At 39.6% G+C, this 21664-nt stretch overlaps 1 protein-coding gene and 1 long non-coding RNA gene across 3 annotated transcripts; both read right to left on the minus strand.

Annotated features, from left to right (window-relative positions):
* Positions 1-622: 622 nt before the first annotated feature.
* Positions 623-4858, minus strand: LOC113091076 (uncharacterized). Of its 2 annotated transcripts, none has more exons than XR_003287281.1 (3): positions 3858-4858; positions 1480-1838; positions 623-672 (listed from the first exon to the last, which is right to left on the minus strand). It is a non-coding gene; the product is annotated as an uncharacterized LOC113091076 (long non-coding RNA). The 2 variants fall into 2 exon arrangements; XR_003287282.1 differs by having other exon boundaries at positions 624-672; positions 1509-1838; positions 3858-4857.
* A 2826-nt stretch (positions 4859-7684) lies between these two features.
* Positions 7685-20988, minus strand: LOC113091074 (uncharacterized). The gene is made up of 10 exons (XM_026256496.1): positions 20954-20988; positions 20181-20209; positions 19931-20062; positions 12191-12353; positions 11170-11362; positions 10998-11066; positions 10714-10815; positions 9140-9545; positions 8878-9015; positions 7685-8687 (listed from the first exon to the last, which is right to left on the minus strand). Exons 3-10 carry the CDS (start codon positions 20037-20039, stop codon positions 8467-8469), a joined length of 1401 nt encoding a protein of 466 aa, XP_026112281.1. The 5' UTR covers positions 20040-20062; positions 20181-20209; positions 20954-20988; the 3' UTR covers positions 7685-8466.
* Between the last annotated feature and the right edge of the window lie 676 nt (positions 20989-21664).

Below are 21664 nucleotides of genomic sequence, written 5' to 3' on the forward strand. Positions count from 1 at the left end.
AATAAAAATAGTTTTCCAGCCAGTTCGTGTGCGTCTGTGTGTTTTGACTGCATATGCGTGTGAGTGTGCACAGGAGTGTATGTGTGTGTTTGTGAAAGAGAGAGAGAGTGCATCATTAAAATTAGACTGGAAAGATGTCTTTGAGTGAAGTCATCCGCTCAAGAGCTCCGCCTGGAGTGTCAAATCCTGCTAAAATATTGGAATCCTAATCAGTTTTTTACACATGGCTATTCACAGTTTTATCCAGGAGAGGGCGACCGAGAAGCCAAGGGTTATATCCTGGAGAATATGATATTAGTTTTATGATATTTCTGTACAGAATTTGATGAAGCGTCTGGTTAATAAAGGTTTACAGAGTCTAGGGACTGGCACGTTTAAAAACGGTGGGGCCAGGGGTCAGTGGGTTATGGTCAGTGGGGCTAAGGCTAGCAGTTTTGTTTGGGGCTAAGGCTAGCAGTTTTGAGGGTTAAGGTTTAGGGGCTAGTTTGGGGTCAGTTGCAGCTAGGTATATAGATAAAAACGAGTTTCACCCTCATTAATTCCACCCTCGTTAGCATATGCGATCTGATTGGCCAAAGCTTACCTGTCCGTATCTTTTGAAGCGTAGGTCCGATGTGCACATAACTGGTATCGTTGGATTCAGAAGGCGGCCTTCTTTCAGGTAGCGTGGATCTATGGAAGAAAGGATGTCGTTTTCAAATCCAATGTGACCGTACATCAGTCTAAAGCGTGACAAAAAGGAAGCCAGTCATCGATAAAAACAAGAAATACATCCAAACGAAATAACCCGTGAAATCATTTGTCTTTTTAGGAACAAGGTATCACTAGCCTGAATAAAAATAGTTTTCCAGCCAGTTCGTGTGCGTCTGTGTGTTTTGACTGCATATGCGTGTGAGTGTGCACACGTGCGTGTGAGTGTGCACAGGAGTGTATGTGTGTGTTTGTGAAAGAGAGAGAGAGTGCATCATTAAAATTAGACTGGAAAGATGTCTTTGAGTGAAGTCATCCGCTCAAGAGCTCCGCCTGGAGTGTCAAATCCTGCTAAAATATTGGAATCCTAATCAGTTTTTTACACATGGCTATTCACAGTTTTATCCAGGAGAGGGCGACCGAGAAGCCAAGGGTTATATCCTGGAGAATATGATTGATAGATAGATAGATAGATAGATAGATAGATAGATAGATAGATAGATAGATAGATACATAGATAGATAGATGGATAGATGGATAGATAGATAGATAGATAGATAGATAGATAGATAGATAGATAGATAGATAGATAGATAGATAGATGGATAGATGGATAGATAGATGGATAGATAGATAGATAGATAGATACATAGATAGATAGATGGATAGATGGATAGATAGATAGATAGATAGATAGATAGATAGATAGATAGATAGATAGATAGATAGATAGATAGATAGATGGATAGATGGATAGATAGATGGATAGATAGATGGATAGAGTTTCACCCTCTCGTGGTGCTTTTTGTGTTTCGCACATGTGTTGCACGGTCAGAGTACACTTATTTTTCATGAAGACAGGACGGGTCATCAGCCTCCTCCGCCAAACCTCCGGCTCCGGGCTCCTAGGGGCAGGTCTGTCACGAAGAAGCCACGGTTCAGAAGTTCTCCTGCGAGGTTCTGCACAAATGGAGGGCACAAATGTGGCTGTGGTCCCACGTCCTAGCTCTAAACATCCAGTGCTTGCTGGACTCCGTCTTTTGAACCTCTGAGGCTATTTGTTCCGGCGTGCTGTTTCTCGCCAGGTGGACAGGTAGGTTCTCCTGCGGTCTGTGGCAAACCAAGCAGTGAAGCGCCGGTCAGCTTTTCTAAAAAGGGGGGAGAGAGGACATGAAATAAATGATTCCTACAAGTCAAGTCAGTCAAGTCACCTTTATTCATATAGCGCTTTAAACAAAATACATTGCGTCGAAGCAACTGAACAACATTCATTAGGAAAACAGTGTGTCAATAATGCAAATTGTTAGTTAAAGGCAGTTCATCATTGAATTCAGTGATGTCATCTCTGTTCAGTTAAATAGTGTCTGTGCATTTATTTGCAATCAAGTCAACGACATCGCTGTAGATGAAGTGACCCCAACTGAACAAGCCAGAGGCGACAGCGGCAAGGAACCGAAACTCCATCGGTGACAGAATGGAGAAAAAAACCTTGGGAGAAACCAGGCTCAGTTCTCCTCTGACCAGACGAAACCAGTAGTTCAATTTAAGGCTGCAGCTTCCAGAAGAGATCAGATGTGCTAAAACACTAGTCACATTTAAATCTAGACTCAAAACGCGTCTTTTTAGCTGTGCATTTATTGAATGAGCACTGTGCAATGTCCGAACTGATTGCACTATATTTTCAATGTTTTATTTTATTTTATTTTTTTATGTAAAATCATTTTCTAAATGTTTTTAAATGTTTTAATCATTTTAAAAGTTTTAAAATTGCTTGTTTTATTTTTGTTATTATTTTTCTTCATGATTATTTTACTTTCTTTTATGTAAAGCACTTTGAATTACCATTGTGTATGAAATGTGCTATATAAATAAACTTGCCTTGCCTAATGATATAGCAAGTACATAGGGTGTTATGGGAAGTGTTCCCGGTTCCGGTTTACCTAATCAATGCAGCCTAAAAATCCTTTAACGGATTTGGATATTAAAAGCATATTAGTATGTTATGTGTGAGCCAGGTTAAAGAGATGGGTCTTTAATCTAGATTTAAACTGCAAGAGTGTGTCTGCCTCCCGAACAATGTTAGGTAGGTTATTCCAGAGTTTAGGCGCCAAATAGGAAAAGGATCTGCCGCCCGCAGTGGATTTTGATATTCTAGGTATTATCAAATTGCCTGAGTCTTGAGAACGTAGCGTACATAGAGGAGTATAATGTAAAAGGAGCTCATTCAAATACTGAGGTGCAAAACCATTCAGGGCTTTATAAGTAATGAGCAATATTTTAAAATCTATACGATGTTTGATAGGGAGCCAGTGCAGTGTTGACAGGACAGGGCTAGTATGGTCATATACTTCCTGGTTCTAGTAAGAACTCTTGTTGCTGCATTTTGGACTAGCTGTAGTTTGTTTACTAAGCGTGCAGAACAACCATCCAATAGAGCATTACAATAATCTAACCTTGAGGTCATAAATGCATGGATTAACATTTCTGCATTTGACATTGAGAGCATAGGCCGTAATTTAGATATATTTTTGAGATGGAAAAATGCAGTTTTACAAATGCTAAAAACGTGGCTTTCTAAGGAAAGATTGCAATCAAATAGCACACCTAGGTTCCTAACCGATGACGGAGAATTGACAGATGATTTTAAAGAATCAGACATGAGTTAAAGAAATTTAGAAAGGCAAACAACAAAAAACAGCCATCAGCAGCAGAGCGAGACCTGTGCCATTAGCATTTCCATTGTGTAATGGTGTCAATGGGTCTTCAAAGTGCAGAGTGTTTTTGTAAAGGCACAGACAGTCTTGAAAACTTGAAAAATCACTCTAACTTTGCTATCAAAACAGGAATACATTTCATAACACAATTTTAACGCACACATTCCAGTGCAAACACGTTTTTTGGTTTAGCTTAGCCCATTGACAAATAACATTCAGCTTTCTTTACCCAACAGCTAGGTTCATTTGTATTCTTTTCCATAAAACAATAAACAACATCTTACGCTTGACTACACGTGAATGACAGTGAACCTCTTGATGACTGAGCTTATAGATATCCGGACAGGAAACAATATACTAAGCAAGGAAAGCATTTGTTTACATTTTATTTACACTGCAGTTTAAACTGTTAAACAAAGACATGCAATTGTAAAACAAAAACACACATATTACCTCCTCTCAGCTTGTTCAGCCATTGCAAAAGGACTCGAAGTAAGTGAGGGTCCGGGTCAGATGTGAAACTTTGATGAAAAATCCCAAAGGACAGCTTTGATTTCACTGTCACCTCCACTCAGTTGATACAGTAACAGTGGGGGGGGAAGCAGTCTCACCTTCAGTGATGTCACCGAAGCAGAGCCAGTGAGCTGTGGGCACAGTACATTTGCAGCAATTTCAAACTGACACAAAGACACACACACACACACACACACACACACATACCTACTTAACCACAATGTGAGGACGTATGACTGGAAACCCTACCTTTAGGGACACCCCTTTCTGAAGGGTCTAGAGACTAAAGAAAGATATGACTGCACTTCTGGAGAAGCTGTCATCACAAATATCACTTGATTTGATCAATAAAAGCCTTCCTTAAAGACCTGACATTTTACCATCACTTTAGGGACATTATTTTATATGTCGCTTTTGGGGACATTAAACACAAACTCTGATCAAGTCATACTTTGAGGACCATGGTGATACACAAACTCTGGTTAAGGTATACTTTCAGGACATTGTTGAGATGGTATATATTATTTATCCTAAGAAGACAGAAGTAGAATATTACAATTCAAAGTTCCAATACTGGACAGTGAAATCAAGCCAAAGATACAGGTGTGAGAGAGTAAACTGGGTTTCTTCTTTTCAGCAAGATCACTGTAAATGGGTAGCCTACATGTTTTGTCTGATTTGTAGCTTGAGATCAAGTGCCTTTGGCTGCTCAGTTGGGGAATGACAATTAACATTCAGAAATGTTATTGACTTGACTGATTGACTATCAGAAGCAAAAGATGAACAGAATTGAGCTGAATAATAACCCTATTTTCTTTAATTTCAACTGCAAAACAGCTCTACATTAGTCATTTCATAATTGTTGACATTTGCAAGTTATTTTATGTGTGTGAAGCTCCTTTGAAACCATCTGTATTGTATAATGCGCTATATAAATAAAACTGACTTCACTTCATGGCAGAGAACCTTTCACTGACCGAATCTGCATCTCTCTAGTTAATTTAGCATCGACTGTAAACTAATCATTATCACAAAAACATCTTAAGGAGATTTCCTCACCAGAGTCATCTTTGGCTACACACTGCGGTTTTAAGACATTAGGCATGTTCCTCTGTAAAGTGTAGTAATTGTCAAAAAAAACTCTATACAAATAAAAATAGTGATACACACTCCGATTAAATGACCCTTTGGGGACTCTAGCGACACACACACATTCCGATTAAATTACCCTTTGGGGACTCTAGCGACACACACACATTCCGATTAAATGACCCTTTGGGGACTCGAGTGACACACACTCCGATTAAATGACTCTTTGGGGACTCGAGTGGCACACACACTCCGATTAAATGACTCTTTGGGGACTCGAGTGACACACACACTCCGATTAAATGACCCTTTGGGGACTCTAGTGACACACACACACTCCGATTAAATGACCCTTTGGGGACTCTAGTGACACACACACACTCCGATTAAATGACTCTTTGGGGACTCGAGTGACACACACACTCCGATTAAATGACTCTTTGGGGACTCGAGTGACACACACACTCCGATTAAATGACTCTTTGGGGACTCGAGTGACACACACACTCCGATTAAATGACTCTTTGGGGACTCGAGTGACACACACACTCCGATTAAATGACTCTTTGGGGACTCGAGTGACACACACACTCCGATTAAATGACTCTTTGGGGACTCTGATTAAATGACTCTTTAATATTAACAGTCTTGGACACATTGTGTTGAAAGTGCACATTGCAGTTAATGACAGAACTTCAAAAAAAAATTGTTTAAAGAACAACAATGAAAAATCAATTAACTTGAGGTGGGAATGATTCTCAGTGCCCAACTATCCTCTGTACTTCCTCCATCCACCCTTCTTCAAAATCTCTCTACTTCCTCCTTTACTTCCTCCCTCTTTAACTCTACTCCTCCCTCTTCACTCCTCCCTCTCTTTATCCTCTTTAACTCTACTCCTCACTCTTTTTACCCGCTTTACTCCTCCCTCTTTTCATCCTCTTTACATTTACTGCCTCTATTCCTCCCTTATATTAGCTGTGCTGGACATGGGCTGTGGCTGGATGTAACCGATTGGTGAGAGTTGCCGTGTGCAGATGAGAGAAGCTGAAAACTGAGATGTGATGTCAGACACTTTCTGCTTCCTGTAGTGATGCTCAGGCTAAGTTTGCATACTTTACCACAGCTGAAGTGGAATAAACGCATTATTTTCCAAATACAGATAATTCAGAGACATTTTCATTCAATACATGCACTAATGTTTGTACAAGAATAAAGTTCAAAATAAGCCTAAATACCAGTGAAGTGGGGTCTATCGCAACTACATGAAAAGAGCTTTTACTGTTATAAAGAACAGATGTGATCCTTAGTGGAACTGAAGGTGTGAGAAGAAAAATGAAACACACGTGATCTTTGTCAAGCAGTGTACTCTGCCAATCGTGGATTAGCTGTGTCATCATCAGAGCTCGTGAGTCGCTCTAGAGAATCTGCTCTATCTGAGTCCTCCTGCTCTCCAATCACTCTAGTTGTACTCTGTTGCCTTATGGCACAGTCACGGGCATCGCTGTCTGAAGTCAGACACAAGTTCTAACCGTCAAGAACTGCTCAAGTTAGCCGCTGATCGTTCTGTGCAGCGCTGCATGAAGTCCAACAAGCCTAATGCTCTCCTCCCCTCCCTCTTTACGTCCCCTTTACATTCTCTCCTCCCTCTTTACATTCTCTCCTCCCTCTTTACGTCCCCTTTACATTCTCTCCTCCCTCTTTACATTCTCTCCTCCCTCTTTACGTCCCCTTTACATTCTCTCCTCCCTCTTTACATTCTCTCCTCCCTCTTTACGTCCCCCTTACATTCTCTCCTCCCTCTTTACGTCCCCTTTACATTCTCTCCTCCCTCTTTACATTCTCTCCTCCCTCTTTACGTCCCCTTTACATTCTCTCCTCCCTCTTTACATTCTCTCCTCCCTCTTTACGTCCCCTTTACATTCTCTCCTCCCTCTTTACGTCCCCTTTACATTCTCTCCTCCCTCTTTACGTCCCCTTTACATTCTCTCCTCCCTCTTTACATTCTCTCCTCCCTCTTTACGTCCCCTTTACATTCTCTCCTCCCTCTTTACGTCCCCTTTACATTCTCTCCTCCCTCTTTACATTCTCTCCTCCCTCTTTACGTCCCCTTTACATTCTCTCCTCCCTCTTTACGTCCCCTTTACATTCTCTCCTCCCTCTTTACGTCCCCTTTACATGCTCTCCTCCCTCTTTACGTACCCTTTACATTCTCTCCTCCCTCTTTACGTCCCCTTTACATTCTCTCCTCCCTCTTTACATTCTCTCCTCCCTCTTTACGTCCCCTTTACATTCTCTCCTCCCTCTTTACGTCCCCTTTACATTCTCTCCTCCCTCTTTACGTACCCTTTACATTCTCTCCTCCCTCTTTACATTCTCTCCTCCCTCTTTACGTACCCTTTACATTCTCTCCTCCCTCTTTACATTCTCTCCTCCCTCTTTACGTCCCCTTTACATTCTCTCCTCCCTCTTTACGTCCCCTTTACATTCTCTCCTCCCTCTTTACGTCCCCTTTACATTCTCTCCTCCCTCTTTACATGCTCTCCTCCCTCTTTACGTACCCTTTACATTCTCTCCTCCCTCTTTACGTCCCCTTTACATTCTCTCCTCCCTCTTTACATTCTCTCCTCCCTCTTTACGTCCCCTTTACAATCTCTCCTCCCTCTTTACATTCTCTCCTCCCTCTTTACGTTTGTATTTAGGCTTATGTTGAACTTTATTCTTGTACAAACAGACACTGTATCAAGCAGTGCATGTATTGAATGAAAATGTCTCCGAAATATCTGTGTATTTGGAAAATAATGAATTTTTTCTACTTCAGCTGTGGTAAAGTATGCAAACAGCGCGAGCGTCTCTTAATTTTAATGTCTACACCTTTATCTTAATTTCTTTTAATTTAGCTCCATTTCTTACAAAAAGAGCATAATGTGCAAAGTGTTGAAGTGTTTGTGCCTCCCTACAAACCACCCTTTCTTTTAGGAGTCGTGATCCTGTTCCGCACATAATTTTTCACACCAGTCCATGTTCCCTGCTTCAAAGCTTCTGGCTCTGCATCACTACGGGAAGCAGAAAGTGTCTGACATCACATCTCAGTTTTCAGCTTCTCTCGTCTGCACACAGCAACTCTCACCAATCGGTTACATCCAGCCATAGCCCATGTCCAGCACAGCTATTCACTCTTCCCTTTTTTATCATCTTTACATTCTCCCCTCCCTCTATGACAGAAATATCAAAAAGTTTAACATGACATTTCATCCAACTATATTGTAACTGAACAAAGAAAATTGACTCTTACTATCCTCTACTTCTTCATTAACCTTCTTATACTCTAACTCTTCACTTTATATTCTGTTTCATTCCATCCACAAAATATTTCTACACCTTTATCCTCATTTCTTTTAATTTAGCTCCATTTCCTACAAAAAGAGCATAATGTGCAAAGTGCTGAAGTGTTTGTGCCTTCCTACAAACCACCCTTTCTTTTAAGAGTCGTGATCCTGTTCCGCACATAATTTTTCACACCAGTCCATGTTCGCTGCTTCAAAGCTTCTGGCTCTGCGTGAATGCATCTTTCACAGTCTTGCTTACCAGGAACTTTGCATGTCTTGATGAAACTCATCATGTGTCTCTCTACTGCTTTTACCTCACTGTCCTCCCATTTCTTTTTTGGAGCATTTGAAGAACCTATGAAATAATTAAAAAGTAAATTCTCATTACACATTCTCATTACAACTAAATCGGTGAGTAAAGAGCAAATCAAGACTGTGTTCCCAATGCATAATTTTTTTTTTGAATTTGTCTGGATATTGCTGCATGGAGCCAATTCATGTTTATTTGATTATTGTTGTTTGTGCAATGTAGAGATTTTTCTTACCTTGATCCTCCTGTGAAACAGCTTGTTCAGATTGAACAGGTTGATCAGTCTGTACTGGTGCTGGTGCTGGTGTCTGAGATAGGTCACTGGAATCCTCCTCATCACTTGACATGGAATCACCTTGGGCCTCAAGTTGCTCTTAATAATTAATTAACGAAAAATGAACACTTTATTGCTTATACCTAGTATCTGTGACATGAATATATACATTGTTTTGCAAATATGTACAGCACAGATACACACAGAGCATGTATACTCATACCATTTGGGTCGATTTCAATGTCATCAAGTTTCTTTCCTTTGTAGTCAGACAGTGTTCCTTTCTCCATGGCCATTAGGACTTTACTCATTTTTGCCAGCTGCAGTGTTCCCTCTGGTAACCGATAATACTGTCTGTGGATTCGGATATCGTGACCAAGGAAATCAGCCAGTTGGTCTGCTTCATTCTCATTAAGGTTAAGAATTTTAGACATGGTTGCTATGTGTTTCCTAAGCCTAGTTGATGACAGTGCTTCAGGGTTCTTTAAGCCACATTCGCAAGCAGCTTTGTTGATGCGCTCTCCTCCTCTGTAGGCAGGCGAGGATGATGAGGGCTGCACAGGCGAGGTTGAAGGTGACGTGGGTGACTTGGACTTTGGAGTGGCTACAGAAAAAAAGAGACTGGCCGCCTGGCCCACACGAAAACAAGGATAAATATCTGAAGGGCCTTAAATGTAGTCACACAATGCTGATGTTGTTAACATTAACAATTTGAGAACAAAGTATAGTTTGCACGGTTTGATGTGATATGATAATTGATAAGCGATTGTTAGATTTAAAGGTGGGGTATGTAATTCTCTTTTTTGTCCATTTTTTCAAAATCACTTGAAATCCTATTCCTAACCCACTTACAGCCACTGAGTTAGAAGCACTGAAATGAAAAGTAAGCAATTTAATCATCTGTGGAACAGGCAGGACTCGAAAAACTCCAGCCAATCATTTCCAAAACTACCTAGAATCATTAGACAGTAACTGTGTCAATCAAACGGTCGTACCATACCCCCTCCCCATCGTGTCCATGTTCTTCGAATGGGTGGAGTCAAAGGAAAGAAGGTAAGACCATAGGAGTTGTGTATTTTCAAAATCTGCCGGCCGTTTTGCAAATCACATAACCCCACCTTTCATCAGCGCGATTCACTGCAATGCTTTTTTTTCCCCTTAGTTGGTCAGAACAAAAGTGGATGTTACTTGTTCCAGTGTCATTTTCCGGTGAACATTCTTCTGTTGGTCATGACTCATACTTCCAAAAAGTATAATCTGTCATTGCAAATGACAGTATCCACACCGACGCGATGTGATTGACAGCAGCGCATTCTCCTCAAAACATTGGATTCATTCTCCCTGTGCCGTGTTAAAGCACAACCCATGTAAAATTGATAGTTCCACGAATGACTGCAATTGCAGATTTCGAACAGAAATGGCGACAAAGACGAAAAACTAGGACTGCAGCGTTAAATAATTTCTTGTTTGTTTTTTTTAATTGTGAGTACATAAATACATTTCAAATGACACGGGTGCTTGATGAAGTCGATATGAACCTACAAATCAACTTAAACCAAACCATTCTATGGTTTGCCAGCAATAAAGATATTTTCTATTTGAACACCTGAGCACCAGCTAATAGTGGTTGACTGTGTTGCGTGTTCATTATTTTGGGGGCGGAGCAATGAAGGGAGGGGTGTGTTTGTTTGGGTGTCGATTTCAAATATTAAGTGTTTCTCAGAAATCACTTATTGCATTTTTAACTAGCTGGCAGTAAACATCAGTAGATAGTTGCTGCATGTTTAAGATGGTTACCGTTTTATTCCTTGATGTTCTTGATTTGCCTGACTGCTTATGAGGACCATTGCTGTTTACCTTGTCCAGTTCAGGAGAGGAAACAGAAGCTGCACAATGGGGCTAGATGTCAGAAAAGAAACCAGTGAATATCAAAATATCAGAATATTTGTAAAGGACAAAAAAACTTGTTAATGTTCATTCCTCTAGCTGTCCTATACTTTATATATCATTCCACACACAACTCTATGCTAAGAGAGTCAATAATATAGAATAATGATACAGATGTTTTAAAGTGGACTTACGGATTTATGCAGGCGCAAACTGCTGGCTGGCTTTTTATCAGTGGATTCTGCTGATGCTTTATTCAAAGTCTTGAGAAATATGAGACCACAATCACATGGTAACTAATCAGAATTAGAGTAAAAAATTATCATGAATTACTGATCAATCTCTTTAGCATTTTATTGATAGTACCTTGACTCGCCATGGCCAATCTGAGTCTCCATAATTGTAAGTGATTTCCTCTCCTGGTAGAATGTCTCGTACAGCAAACAGACACAGGTGAGGTTTTCTGCTCACTTCAACAGTTCTCATTTTGCAAGTAGGATTTCTGGTCTCATCGTTTGCAAGTCTTCCCAAAGACGAGTCTTCTTTAGATGCATCCATGCTATAAAAACATAAAATGAACACTCAATACTTATAATCTTAGTATATATGCTAGACATGTACAGTTATTTTTACAAGTGGTTCTGAACCCCAGTCCTGGGAACCCACCGCTCTGCATATGCTGTATGTCTCGTGTTTTAATCCACCTGATTGAGATGAGGAGTTCTTCATCAGAACATGGCTCTATGAACTCATCTGAGTGCATCAGGTGAAGGAGACATACAGAACCTGCAGAGGAGGGACCAGAACCACTGATCTATATGATAGTGTACTGCAATGTATGGTAATGTACAGCTCTCAGATAAAAGCATCTAAAAGTTACCATGTTGTTCTCTTTAGGGAATACAGGGGGAATTTTTTTTGATGACTCAAAGAAACTACACTCCGTACTCTATGTCAGTTCATGGTGAATTTGAAGTATTAGGGTGTGTTCACATCTGGCATGTTTTTTTAGACTGTTAATGTGGTTCATCTGAATAAATGTGAAAGCTGCTTATTTGAAACCTGGTGCGACCAAACAAGCGGACCGAGACGCTGAAAAGAAGGGTCTCAGTTGGCTTCCAAATGAACTCTGGTGCAGTTCAAATGAAATATGAACATAACATGGACCAGAGACATGTAAATAAACCAAAAACAGGAATATGTGACCCTAAAAAGGACAGACTGGTCAATCATAACTTAGGTTCAACGATAGAAATGCCAATCTGAACACTAAGCGTATCCGGACCAAAAGTAACGAGCGAACAGAACTACAGGCATGAACTAAGTATCTTACAGTTCCAGATATTTCAGCATACCTACTACATCAATCCAACAGTTCTGTACTCACCACCAATTTTTGCCATGCCACTGAAAATCAAACAGGAACGTGTTCTCAGCTTCAGTGTAGTGTCCAGTTCGGTCCAGACTCTCCTGTGAACTCAGAAGTTCACCTCTGTATTCAAGAACAAAATCACCTCTGAAAAAAGCTCCAGTGGTGAAAACTCCACGCCCTGAAGAGGAGAAATACATTAGCTTCAGTTTCTTTAATGTCAAATATTATTTTGATTCTTACTAAAAGTTCTCTACCATATGATGTACATTATATGATGTAGAAGGGAAATTACTGAAGGAAAATAGTCAGTCCGGCTAATCTCAAAGCATGCTTTGCTTTTCATACTTTTAAGTCTTAAAATTATACAGTTAAAATTACATACATTTTCTTACACAAACAATATGATCATGGCTATATATTGTTTAGAACAGAGTGCCGCAGTGATGATGTATTTTTGAAGGGCAACCCGGTAGTTCACCTCACCTAGTTCCCTCCACAAAAACCTTATAGGATTTTAGAACCCTATAGAAAATCCATATCCTTGTGTAATATATATAATGTTTCTACATTCTTGTAATGTATGTTTGACTGATTGTGTGCCTTTATAAGTAAATCAGGTTAATGACGTCAAAAGCAAACCATATGTGTATCTGACTTTGTGTATTTCATATGTCATGTCACTTGTGATGTTAAATAAAGCCCAAGAGTATTCCAGAATATCAGTGGGAATCTTACAGACTCATATTCTCCTCTCATCCAGTATCGGATGCAGGATTTTGACTGTACCACCTCTGCATGAGATGAGAACACATTTTAAGAGTTTCTTGGGTAGAGAAAACACTTGCTCTCTCTGGATGTGCTTAAATCCACAATAAGGACACTTTCCTGTCACACATCACACATGCTCACTTCAATAAGCCACAGAACACAGGTTAAAGGGATAGTTTACCCAAAAATGAAATTTCTTTCAGTAATTACTCACCCTCATGTTGTTCCAAACCCGTAAAACCTTCGTTCATCTTCAGAACACAAATTAAGATATTTTTGATGAAATCTGAGAGCTGGATCACTCCTCCATAGACTTCCAAGGGACTGAAACTTGTTGGCCCAGAAAAGTTATTAAAGAGATCATTAATATAGTCCAAGTGACTACAGTGGCTCAGTCTTAAGTTTATCAAGCGACGAGAATACTTTTTGTGCACAAAAAATAAATAAAAATAACGACTTTATTCCACTATTCATTTCCTTCTCTCTAGGCCACGAGTGAGTTCACGTAGTAAAACTGTGCAGTGCGTCTGTGTTGCACGTCACACGCATCACACACATGACCAGCGTCGGCCAATAGTGAGCCTACGTGGTGACGTGTAACACAGACCCACTGCGCAGTTTTACTACGTGAAAAAACTCGTGGCCCAAAGAGAAGGAAATGAATAGTGGAATAAAGTCATTATTTTTGTTGTTTTTTGCACACAAAAAGTATTCTCGTCGCTTGATAAACTTAAGACTGAGCCACTGTAGTCACTTGGACTATATTAATGATCTCTTTTATAACTTTTCTGGGCCAACAAGTTTCAGTCCCTTGGAAGCCTATGGAGGAGTGATCCAGCTCTCAGATTTCATCAAAAATATCTTAATTTGTGTTCCGAAGATGAACGAAGGTTTTACGGGTTTGGAACAACATAGACAAAATCTAGCTGTGTCGATTGGTTTATGCTTATGCCGTTTATGATTACCTTAGTCTGCGTTTACATGACCACCAGAACTGTTGGCTTATTATGCATAATTGGGTTATGTATGTGCAAATAAACATTGACTTTGGGTTGATGGAACCAGAAGTGCAAAAATGCAACTGCTTTGGTTTACTGTACGACGTACACACCTCTGCCGACTTGAGCTTCCAAAGTTACCGGAAGTCATTCATTTTCAATGGAAGCTGGCTTCTCTCAGCTGCAAGGAGCGTCAAATTCCTTGGCATGGCGTTTTGAGCGACTAGAGCGTCAATCTGAAAGTTGAAGTAGCTCAACTTTATGGTAATGAGCTATGTTCAGTGGCAAGCAGCAGCAAAACGGCAGCAACCAATCGGAATATAGACGTCCTTCGCGCTGGCTGATTCCGGAGAAACATACGATGTAAACTTTCGTTCCTACCAAAACATTAGTTCTATCAACACGCTATCAAACTGTGTCCAGCCTGAAGTTCCGCTGGACGTACCTCTCGTCATCGAGCCGCAGCTGCTGCACCAGCCGGTGATACTCTCTGAATTGATAACGGCCCTGGAGGGTTTCATGAACCCAAAATCTCCGAGTCCGATGTCTTCTCAAGCAGCACCAAACACAGCAACTTCACGATTATCCGACAGTGATACACATTTGAGAATGAGCTCAACTTATTTGAAATATTTACGAGCGCTCGTTTTAAGCGGGAATGCAATTAATTTGCTCACGGTAACACCAATTTGACCAATTACATTAAAGTAAATATAATATTAATATAACAATAATAGCTAATTATTCTTTTCTTCCCAAACAAATGTGACCAAAACGGTTATAATAATTCTGTCATTATAAATGGTTTCTTCAGTGTATTGCTTGTTTTTTCTGTTTATTACATTTTATGTTGTGACACTTCTCTTCTCCATGCTATGTCAGAGCGGCCAAAGCGTCAACAAGCTTCCCCATACTTTTTGACAAGCGTCCTTGACAGGGCGGCCAGAGCTTCTTTGCAGCTCAAGTCGGCGGCTGTGTGTACGTACAGTTAGGGCTCATGCCAGCAGAACTCTATTCAGGAATCTGGACTGCACAATAAAAAATATATATATTTATAAAGTACTGTTTAACTTGTGGCCTAACAACCATATGACTTGCCTTACATTAAATTCTCAGTTTTGTAGATTAACATTATTACTAGGGCTGGGCGATAAAATGATAATGATAATTATCACGATATAATTTCTCGATAAAACGATATCCAGAGTTCGATAAATGTTCTATAATGTTTATGCGCCAAAAGCGGAACCGAACTCATTTGACCCGCGCGCCACACGGACCGTTTATCCGCTCAGCTCAAAGTCCAAACGGCAGCGCAGCATGACTCGCGAGCTCACTAGAGCAGATGCGTTTACTCTGATCGGTCTCTGTCATCAGATCCAGTGAGAAGCGCTTGACTTCAGCCAAGAACACACGTTTCAGTGATTTAAACCAGTTTAAAGGCCGATTAAACCGCGCTGACAAACAGGAGAAACACTGTGGTCAGTCAGAAGGCTTCTTTGTCTACAAATTCCCACCATTTACTACGGATTTACTGTAACGTTAGCCTAATAATATTAACTGCACCATGAAATGTGGGATATACAGTATTGTTCAAAATAATAGCAGTACAATGTGACTAACCAGAATAATCAAGGTTTTTCGTATATTTTTTTATTGCTACGTGGCAAACAAGTTACCAGTAGGTTCAGTAGATTGTCAGAAAACAAATGAGACCCAGCATTCATGATATGCACGCTCTTAAGGCTGTGCAATTGGGCAATTAGTTGAATTAGTTGAAAGGGGTGTGTTCAAAAAAATAGCAGTGTGGCATTCAATCACTGAGGTCATCAATTTTGTGAAGAAACAGGTGTGAATCAGGTGGCCCCTATTTAAGGATGAAGCCAACACTTGTTGAACATGCATTTGAAAGCTGAGGAAAATGGGTCGTTCAAGACATTGTTCAGAAGAACAGCGTACTTTGATTAAAAAGTTGATTAGAGAGGGGAAAACCTATAAAGAGGTGCAAAAAATGATAGGCTGTTCAGCTAAAATGATCTCCAATGCCTTAAAATGGAGAGCAAAACCAGAGAGACGTGGAAGAAAACGAAAGACAACCATCAAAATGGATAGAAGAATAACCAGAATGGCAAAGGCTCAGCCAATGATCACCTCCAGGATGATCAAAGACAGTCTGGAGTTACCTGTAAGTACTGTGACAGTTAGAAGACGTCTGTGTGAAGCTAATCTATTTTCAAGAATCCCCCGCAAAGTCCCTCTGTTAAAAAAAAGGCATGTGCAGAAGAGGTTACAATTTGCCAAAGAACACATCAACTGGCCTAAAGAGAAATGGAGGAACATTTTGTGGACTGATGAGAGTAAAATTGTTCTTTTTGGGTCCAAGGGCCACAGGCAGTTTGTGAGACGACCCCCAAACTCTGAATTCAAGCCACAGTACACAGTGAAGACAGTGAAGCATGGAGGTGCAAGCATCATGATATGGGCATGTTTCTCCTACTATGGTGTTGGGCCTATTTATCGCATACCAGGGATCATGGATCAGTTTGCATATGTTAAAATACTTGAAGAGGTCATGTTGCCCTATGCTGAAGAGGACATGCCCTTGAAATGGTTGTTTCAACAAGACAATGACCCAAAACACACTAGTAAACGGGCAAAGTCTTGGTTCCAAACCAACAAAATTAATGTTATGGAGTGGCCAGCCCAATCTCCAGAGCTTAATCCAATTGAGAACTTGTGGGGTGATATCAAAAATGCTGTTTCTGAAGCAAAACCAAGAAATGTGAATGAATTGTGGAATGTTGTTAAAGAATCATGGAGTGGAATAACAGCTGAGAGGTGCCACAAGTTGGTTGACTCCATGCCACACAGATGTCAAGCAGTTTTAAAAAACTGTGGTCATACAACTAAATATTAGTTTAGTGATTCACAGGATTGCTAAATCCCAGAAAAAAAAAATGTTTGTACAAAATAGTTTTGAGTTTGTACAGTCAAAGGTAGACACTGCTATTTTTTTGAACACACCCCTTTCAACTAATTGCCCAATTGCACAGCTTTAAGAGCGTGCATATCATGAATGCTGGGTCTCATTTGTTTTCTGACAATCTACTGAACCTACTGGTAACTTGTTTGCCACGTAGCAATAAAAAATATACTAAAAACCTTGATTATTCTGGTTAGTCACATTGTACTGCTATTATTTTGAACAATACTGTACATATTGGATTGTTTTATATTATTACAGTTTTTTTCAGTCGCTAACAAGCATTTGTCCAAGCAGTTGTCATATTTTCAAAACTCTAAACACAATTAGCACAGCATCTGTCTATTGTGGCCATACCATTCACACATTTCATGTCGTTTTTACACAATATGGAGTCATTGAACACATTTCCACAATGCTTACATTTTCTGAACAGACAAGCTATACCTCCCAACAAAATTATGGATCGTTTTTGTAGTATTTACAAATGTTAACACACAACATCCCACAATAGCAAAAACAATGTTCCAAACCTTAGATACAGTATAAAAAAATATGCTTCTGCAATGATATCAGTTCAAAAACAATTTATCTTAGCTGATTTATGTTGTGTAAATTGGGCCAACCACAGCTGATTCCAATCTGGCTTAGACTCAATTGCAGGGGTTATTTTTTTCTATTACAGTGACACTTATACAATACAGTAAAAGGAGGACTTTGAAGAGTGATATTTTTGGAAACAGAAACAGAAAAAGACAAACACTGTAATGTATGGACGAGGAAGAGTAAGAGCAAGGGCCCAGTGAGAGGAGCAGGAGCAGTGAGAGATGCAGTGAGAGGAGCAGGAGCAGTGAGAGATGCAGTGAGAGGAGCAGGAGCAGTGAGAGATGCAGTGAGAGGAGCAGGAGCAGGAGCAGTGAGAGGAGCAGTGAGGGGAGCAGGAGCAGTGAGAGGAGCGGGAGCAGGAGCAGTGAGAGGAGCAGTGAGGGGAGCAGGAGCAGTGAGAGGAGCAGGAGCAGTGAGAGGAGCAGTGAGAGGAGCAGGAGCAGTGAGAGATGCAGTGAGAGGAGCAGGAGCAGTGAGAGATGCAGTGAGAGGAGCAGGAGCAGGAGCAGTGAGAGGAGCAGTGAGGGGAGCAGGAGCAGTGAGAGGAGCGGGAGCAGGAGCAGTGAGAGGAGCAGTGAGGGGAGCAGGAGCAGTGAGAGGAGCAGGAGCAGTGAGAGGAGCAGTGAGAGGAGCAGGAGCAGTGAGAGGAGCAGTGAGAGGAGCAGTGAGAGGAGCAGGAGCAGTGAGAGGAGCAGTGAGAGGAGCAGGAGCAGTGAGAGGAGCAGGAGCAGTGAGAGGAGCAGTGAGAGGAGCAGGAGCAGTGAGAGGAGCAGGAGCAGTGAGAGGAGCAGTGAGAGATGCAGTGAGAGGAGCAGGAGCAGTGAGAGATGCAGTGAGAGGAGCAGTGAGGGATGCAGTGAGAGGAGCAGGAGCAGTGAGAGGAGCCGGAGCAGTGAGAGATGCAGTGAGAGGAGCAGGAGCAGTGAGAGGAGCAGTGAGGGGAGCAGGAGCAGTGAGAGGAGCAGTGAGGGGAGCAGGAGCAGTGAGAGGAGCAGTGAGAGATTGTTTTTATTTTACCCCCCCCCTCTCCTTTTTTTATTCTGGGCTTTTTTCTGTTGTTGTTTTTTTGTTCAGAATGCTCTTATGTGTTTCATGGATATTTTGTTCACTGTAAGCAATACTCTCAAAGCTTTTCTGTTCTATCATACCGTGTTTCTACTGTACCTCCTGCAGTAAACAGTAAAGGAAAAATAGCTTTTTACTGGAATGTTTTTGAATGTGAACATTACTGTACATTTGGACATACAGTTCCTAACCAAGAAATTTAGTGTAAAACAGTGAATTGCATGTTTTGCATGCAAATACCTGTAAAACTGAGACTGAAAAGTCTATGCAGTTTTTGTAATGTCAACAATAGCCAGTATTTTGAAACCTGGTGTACTTTGATTGACTGCATGTACCTTTTGAGGTGAAAACAAGTGTTATTCTTTGACAGAATAATTTAATTTTGAGTCAGATTTCCAGTGTTTTGGTAAAGTTGGTGTGTGCAGAGAAAGATGTGTTCTATTTTGAAATGAAGATTTAGTATAAATTTAACAAAATGTGTTTTTGAGAAAAAAATTATCCATTTGGCTAATTGTGTTTAGTAGGTGTTAGTCTGTGTTAAGAGTTTAGAAAAAGTATCTGAAGTATGGTTAAGCCCTTGTTAGCGATTGAAAAAAACTGTAATGTAGACAATGTATTAAAGGATTAATAAAATAGTTACAGTATTTGGTTTTGTGGTTATCATGATCTAAATGCATGATACTGGATGACCAATGGTTAATTTTAATAAAACTCAAACAGTCAGAATATTACATTTTACCAAATAAAATTGAGGTCGTTTTAAAAGATGTTACTGTTTTTGTTAATGAACATAAATTTTACATAGTAAATCTGCTCCTAACTGAATCTAATACTGCTGCAAATCATTGTCAAATATGCATTTTGAGACAAAATATATCTAATATTAATATCGCTGCATGCACTGTAAACTGTGCTGAAGATCCGTGCCATCAAAGTCAGGCAACACAAACCTGTTTCAAGACTTGAAACAATATCCCCCATTAGCACATCCAGGAACTAAGAAATACATTTTCCAATAAATATATTTATTTTGTTAAGGAAAAATAACAAATGTTTGAATGTTCTACCTCAGATTTGTGAAATGTTCACCTGTTTGGCAAGTGTTTGTCATGATATGTTCTGACAATAAAGAGTAGTTTAAAACCACAATTAATGCTCTGGTTTCTACAACTTTCACTTAGGAGCAAATATCTGCCTTTAAACTTGAAAGAAATAAAGATTTGACATTTATTGTGTCGATATTGACTAATATAAAACAATTATCGTGATAACTTTTTTGCCATATCCCCCAGCCCTAGTTATTAGTTACTAAACTGCTTAGTCATTTATACTTGCCTTTACATTTGCTGATGAACTGCTCTCGAAGCCCAGGCTTGTCAGTTTTACAGGTAATGTGATGCTCAGCATCCTGCAGAGGTTTCCTACGTCTTTTATTTCCCAGCATGGCGACTTTCTTTCTTGAAATGACTGGAAAAAATAAATACAAATAAATATAAGGTGAATGAAATAAACAAACATATTTTAAAAAATCCTGTTGATCTTACTGGAATTGTTCACCAAAAACACACATAATTAACATACTAACCCTCATATCCAAACCGGTGTTGTGTTTTTCTGTGGAACAAATCTTTATATTATATATAGATTTTTTTTTTAATGGAAATGTCATTAATGCCAAAAACCATTGGTTCTTGTGTGTCTTGTAACCACAATTGATGTCAATCTATATTTGATTTAAGAGCTAAAGTATATGGGAGATTTTCAGTCAATAACCAGCTAGATTTATATGGACTATTTTTAATGTGCTTTTTGTCTGCTTTGGAGCTTGAAACAAAATACAAATATTATAAAGTATCAATTCATGGTCATTGTGCAAAAAAATCTCAGTGAAGATAAATTATTAAAATAAAACATTCCACTAAAAAACCAATTCGGGGGCAAATAATGTAATAATGTATTACATAAAATATAATATATAAAATAATGATATTAAAAAATGAGAATGAATTATTTCAAATTACTGTTTATATTTTACAACACTTTTGAGAAAAACAATGATTTAGTAAACTACCACTGACTCGGTTGTCTTGATTACTTTGTAGAACCTAAAGTACTATTATATGAAAAATAACAAAATGATATTTAATAGTCAATTTTATATATACAATTTGTTTTCATTATTGCAACAAATCATCAAATGACACAGGCTTAGAAGCAAACTCAAATACAATCGAGAAGTAAATAAAACCCTATTACAAAAAATAATTAAACCACTAAAATAAACATACATCGTACTATATTTCATATTACACAATGTATTTAGTTATCATGCATTTTCAGGACAAGTCTTGATCTCACCTTTCCTCCTGGTGGGTTGTTTGTCGTCTGTTTCGCGCGTTCCATCGTCACGTGTCTGCATTTCCCGGGAAAACACCACCGTCACTGACTTGCGTAAATGACGTAGTTACGTATTTGGATTTCACGTTGAAATTGTGACTACATTTATTTGGCCTAATAGAAAATTATCTGGTGGCAATGATATTTGTTTTAACCACAGTACTGTTTCTTCAAACTTAAAAAAAAATGTGATGAAGTTAGTCTTTCTAGTGGACAGAGCACATGATCACTTTTTAACCGAGCACCCACCTCAAACTACGAACCAGTGCGCATGTCCGTACAAGCACTGGTTTAAAAGAGCAAAAAGTACCCGGTGTGCACTTATTTTTATAAAATAACACCACATCATAAAGTTTTTAAGAGAATTACAAATAAGAATATTCAAAACGTGCAGGTCTGCTGTAAACTAGAGCTCACAAGACTTTTGTTAGTTCATTCATTCATCTCATCTGCAGTGAGTCAGTCAGAGACAGTGCTGTGGGGGAAGGGCGCGCGCGCGATCAGAGAGTGCTGTGGGGGAAGGGCGGCTGATCACAGTATGAGCAGCAGAAGCAGATCTCAGCTAGGGCTAGGGCTATAGGGCTATAGTTGAAAATCAAAGTAAGAACTAATAAATCTGTAAACAAACATTTAAACGTGCCAGCTTAATTCATGATTCTTTTAAACACTTTT

This window comes from Carassius auratus, unplaced genomic scaffold (genome assembly GCF_003368295.1).
Source record: "Carassius auratus strain Wakin unplaced genomic scaffold, ASM336829v1 scaf_tig00214063, whole genome shotgun sequence".
NCBI lineage: Eukaryota > Metazoa > Chordata > Actinopteri > Cypriniformes > Cyprinidae > Carassius > Carassius auratus.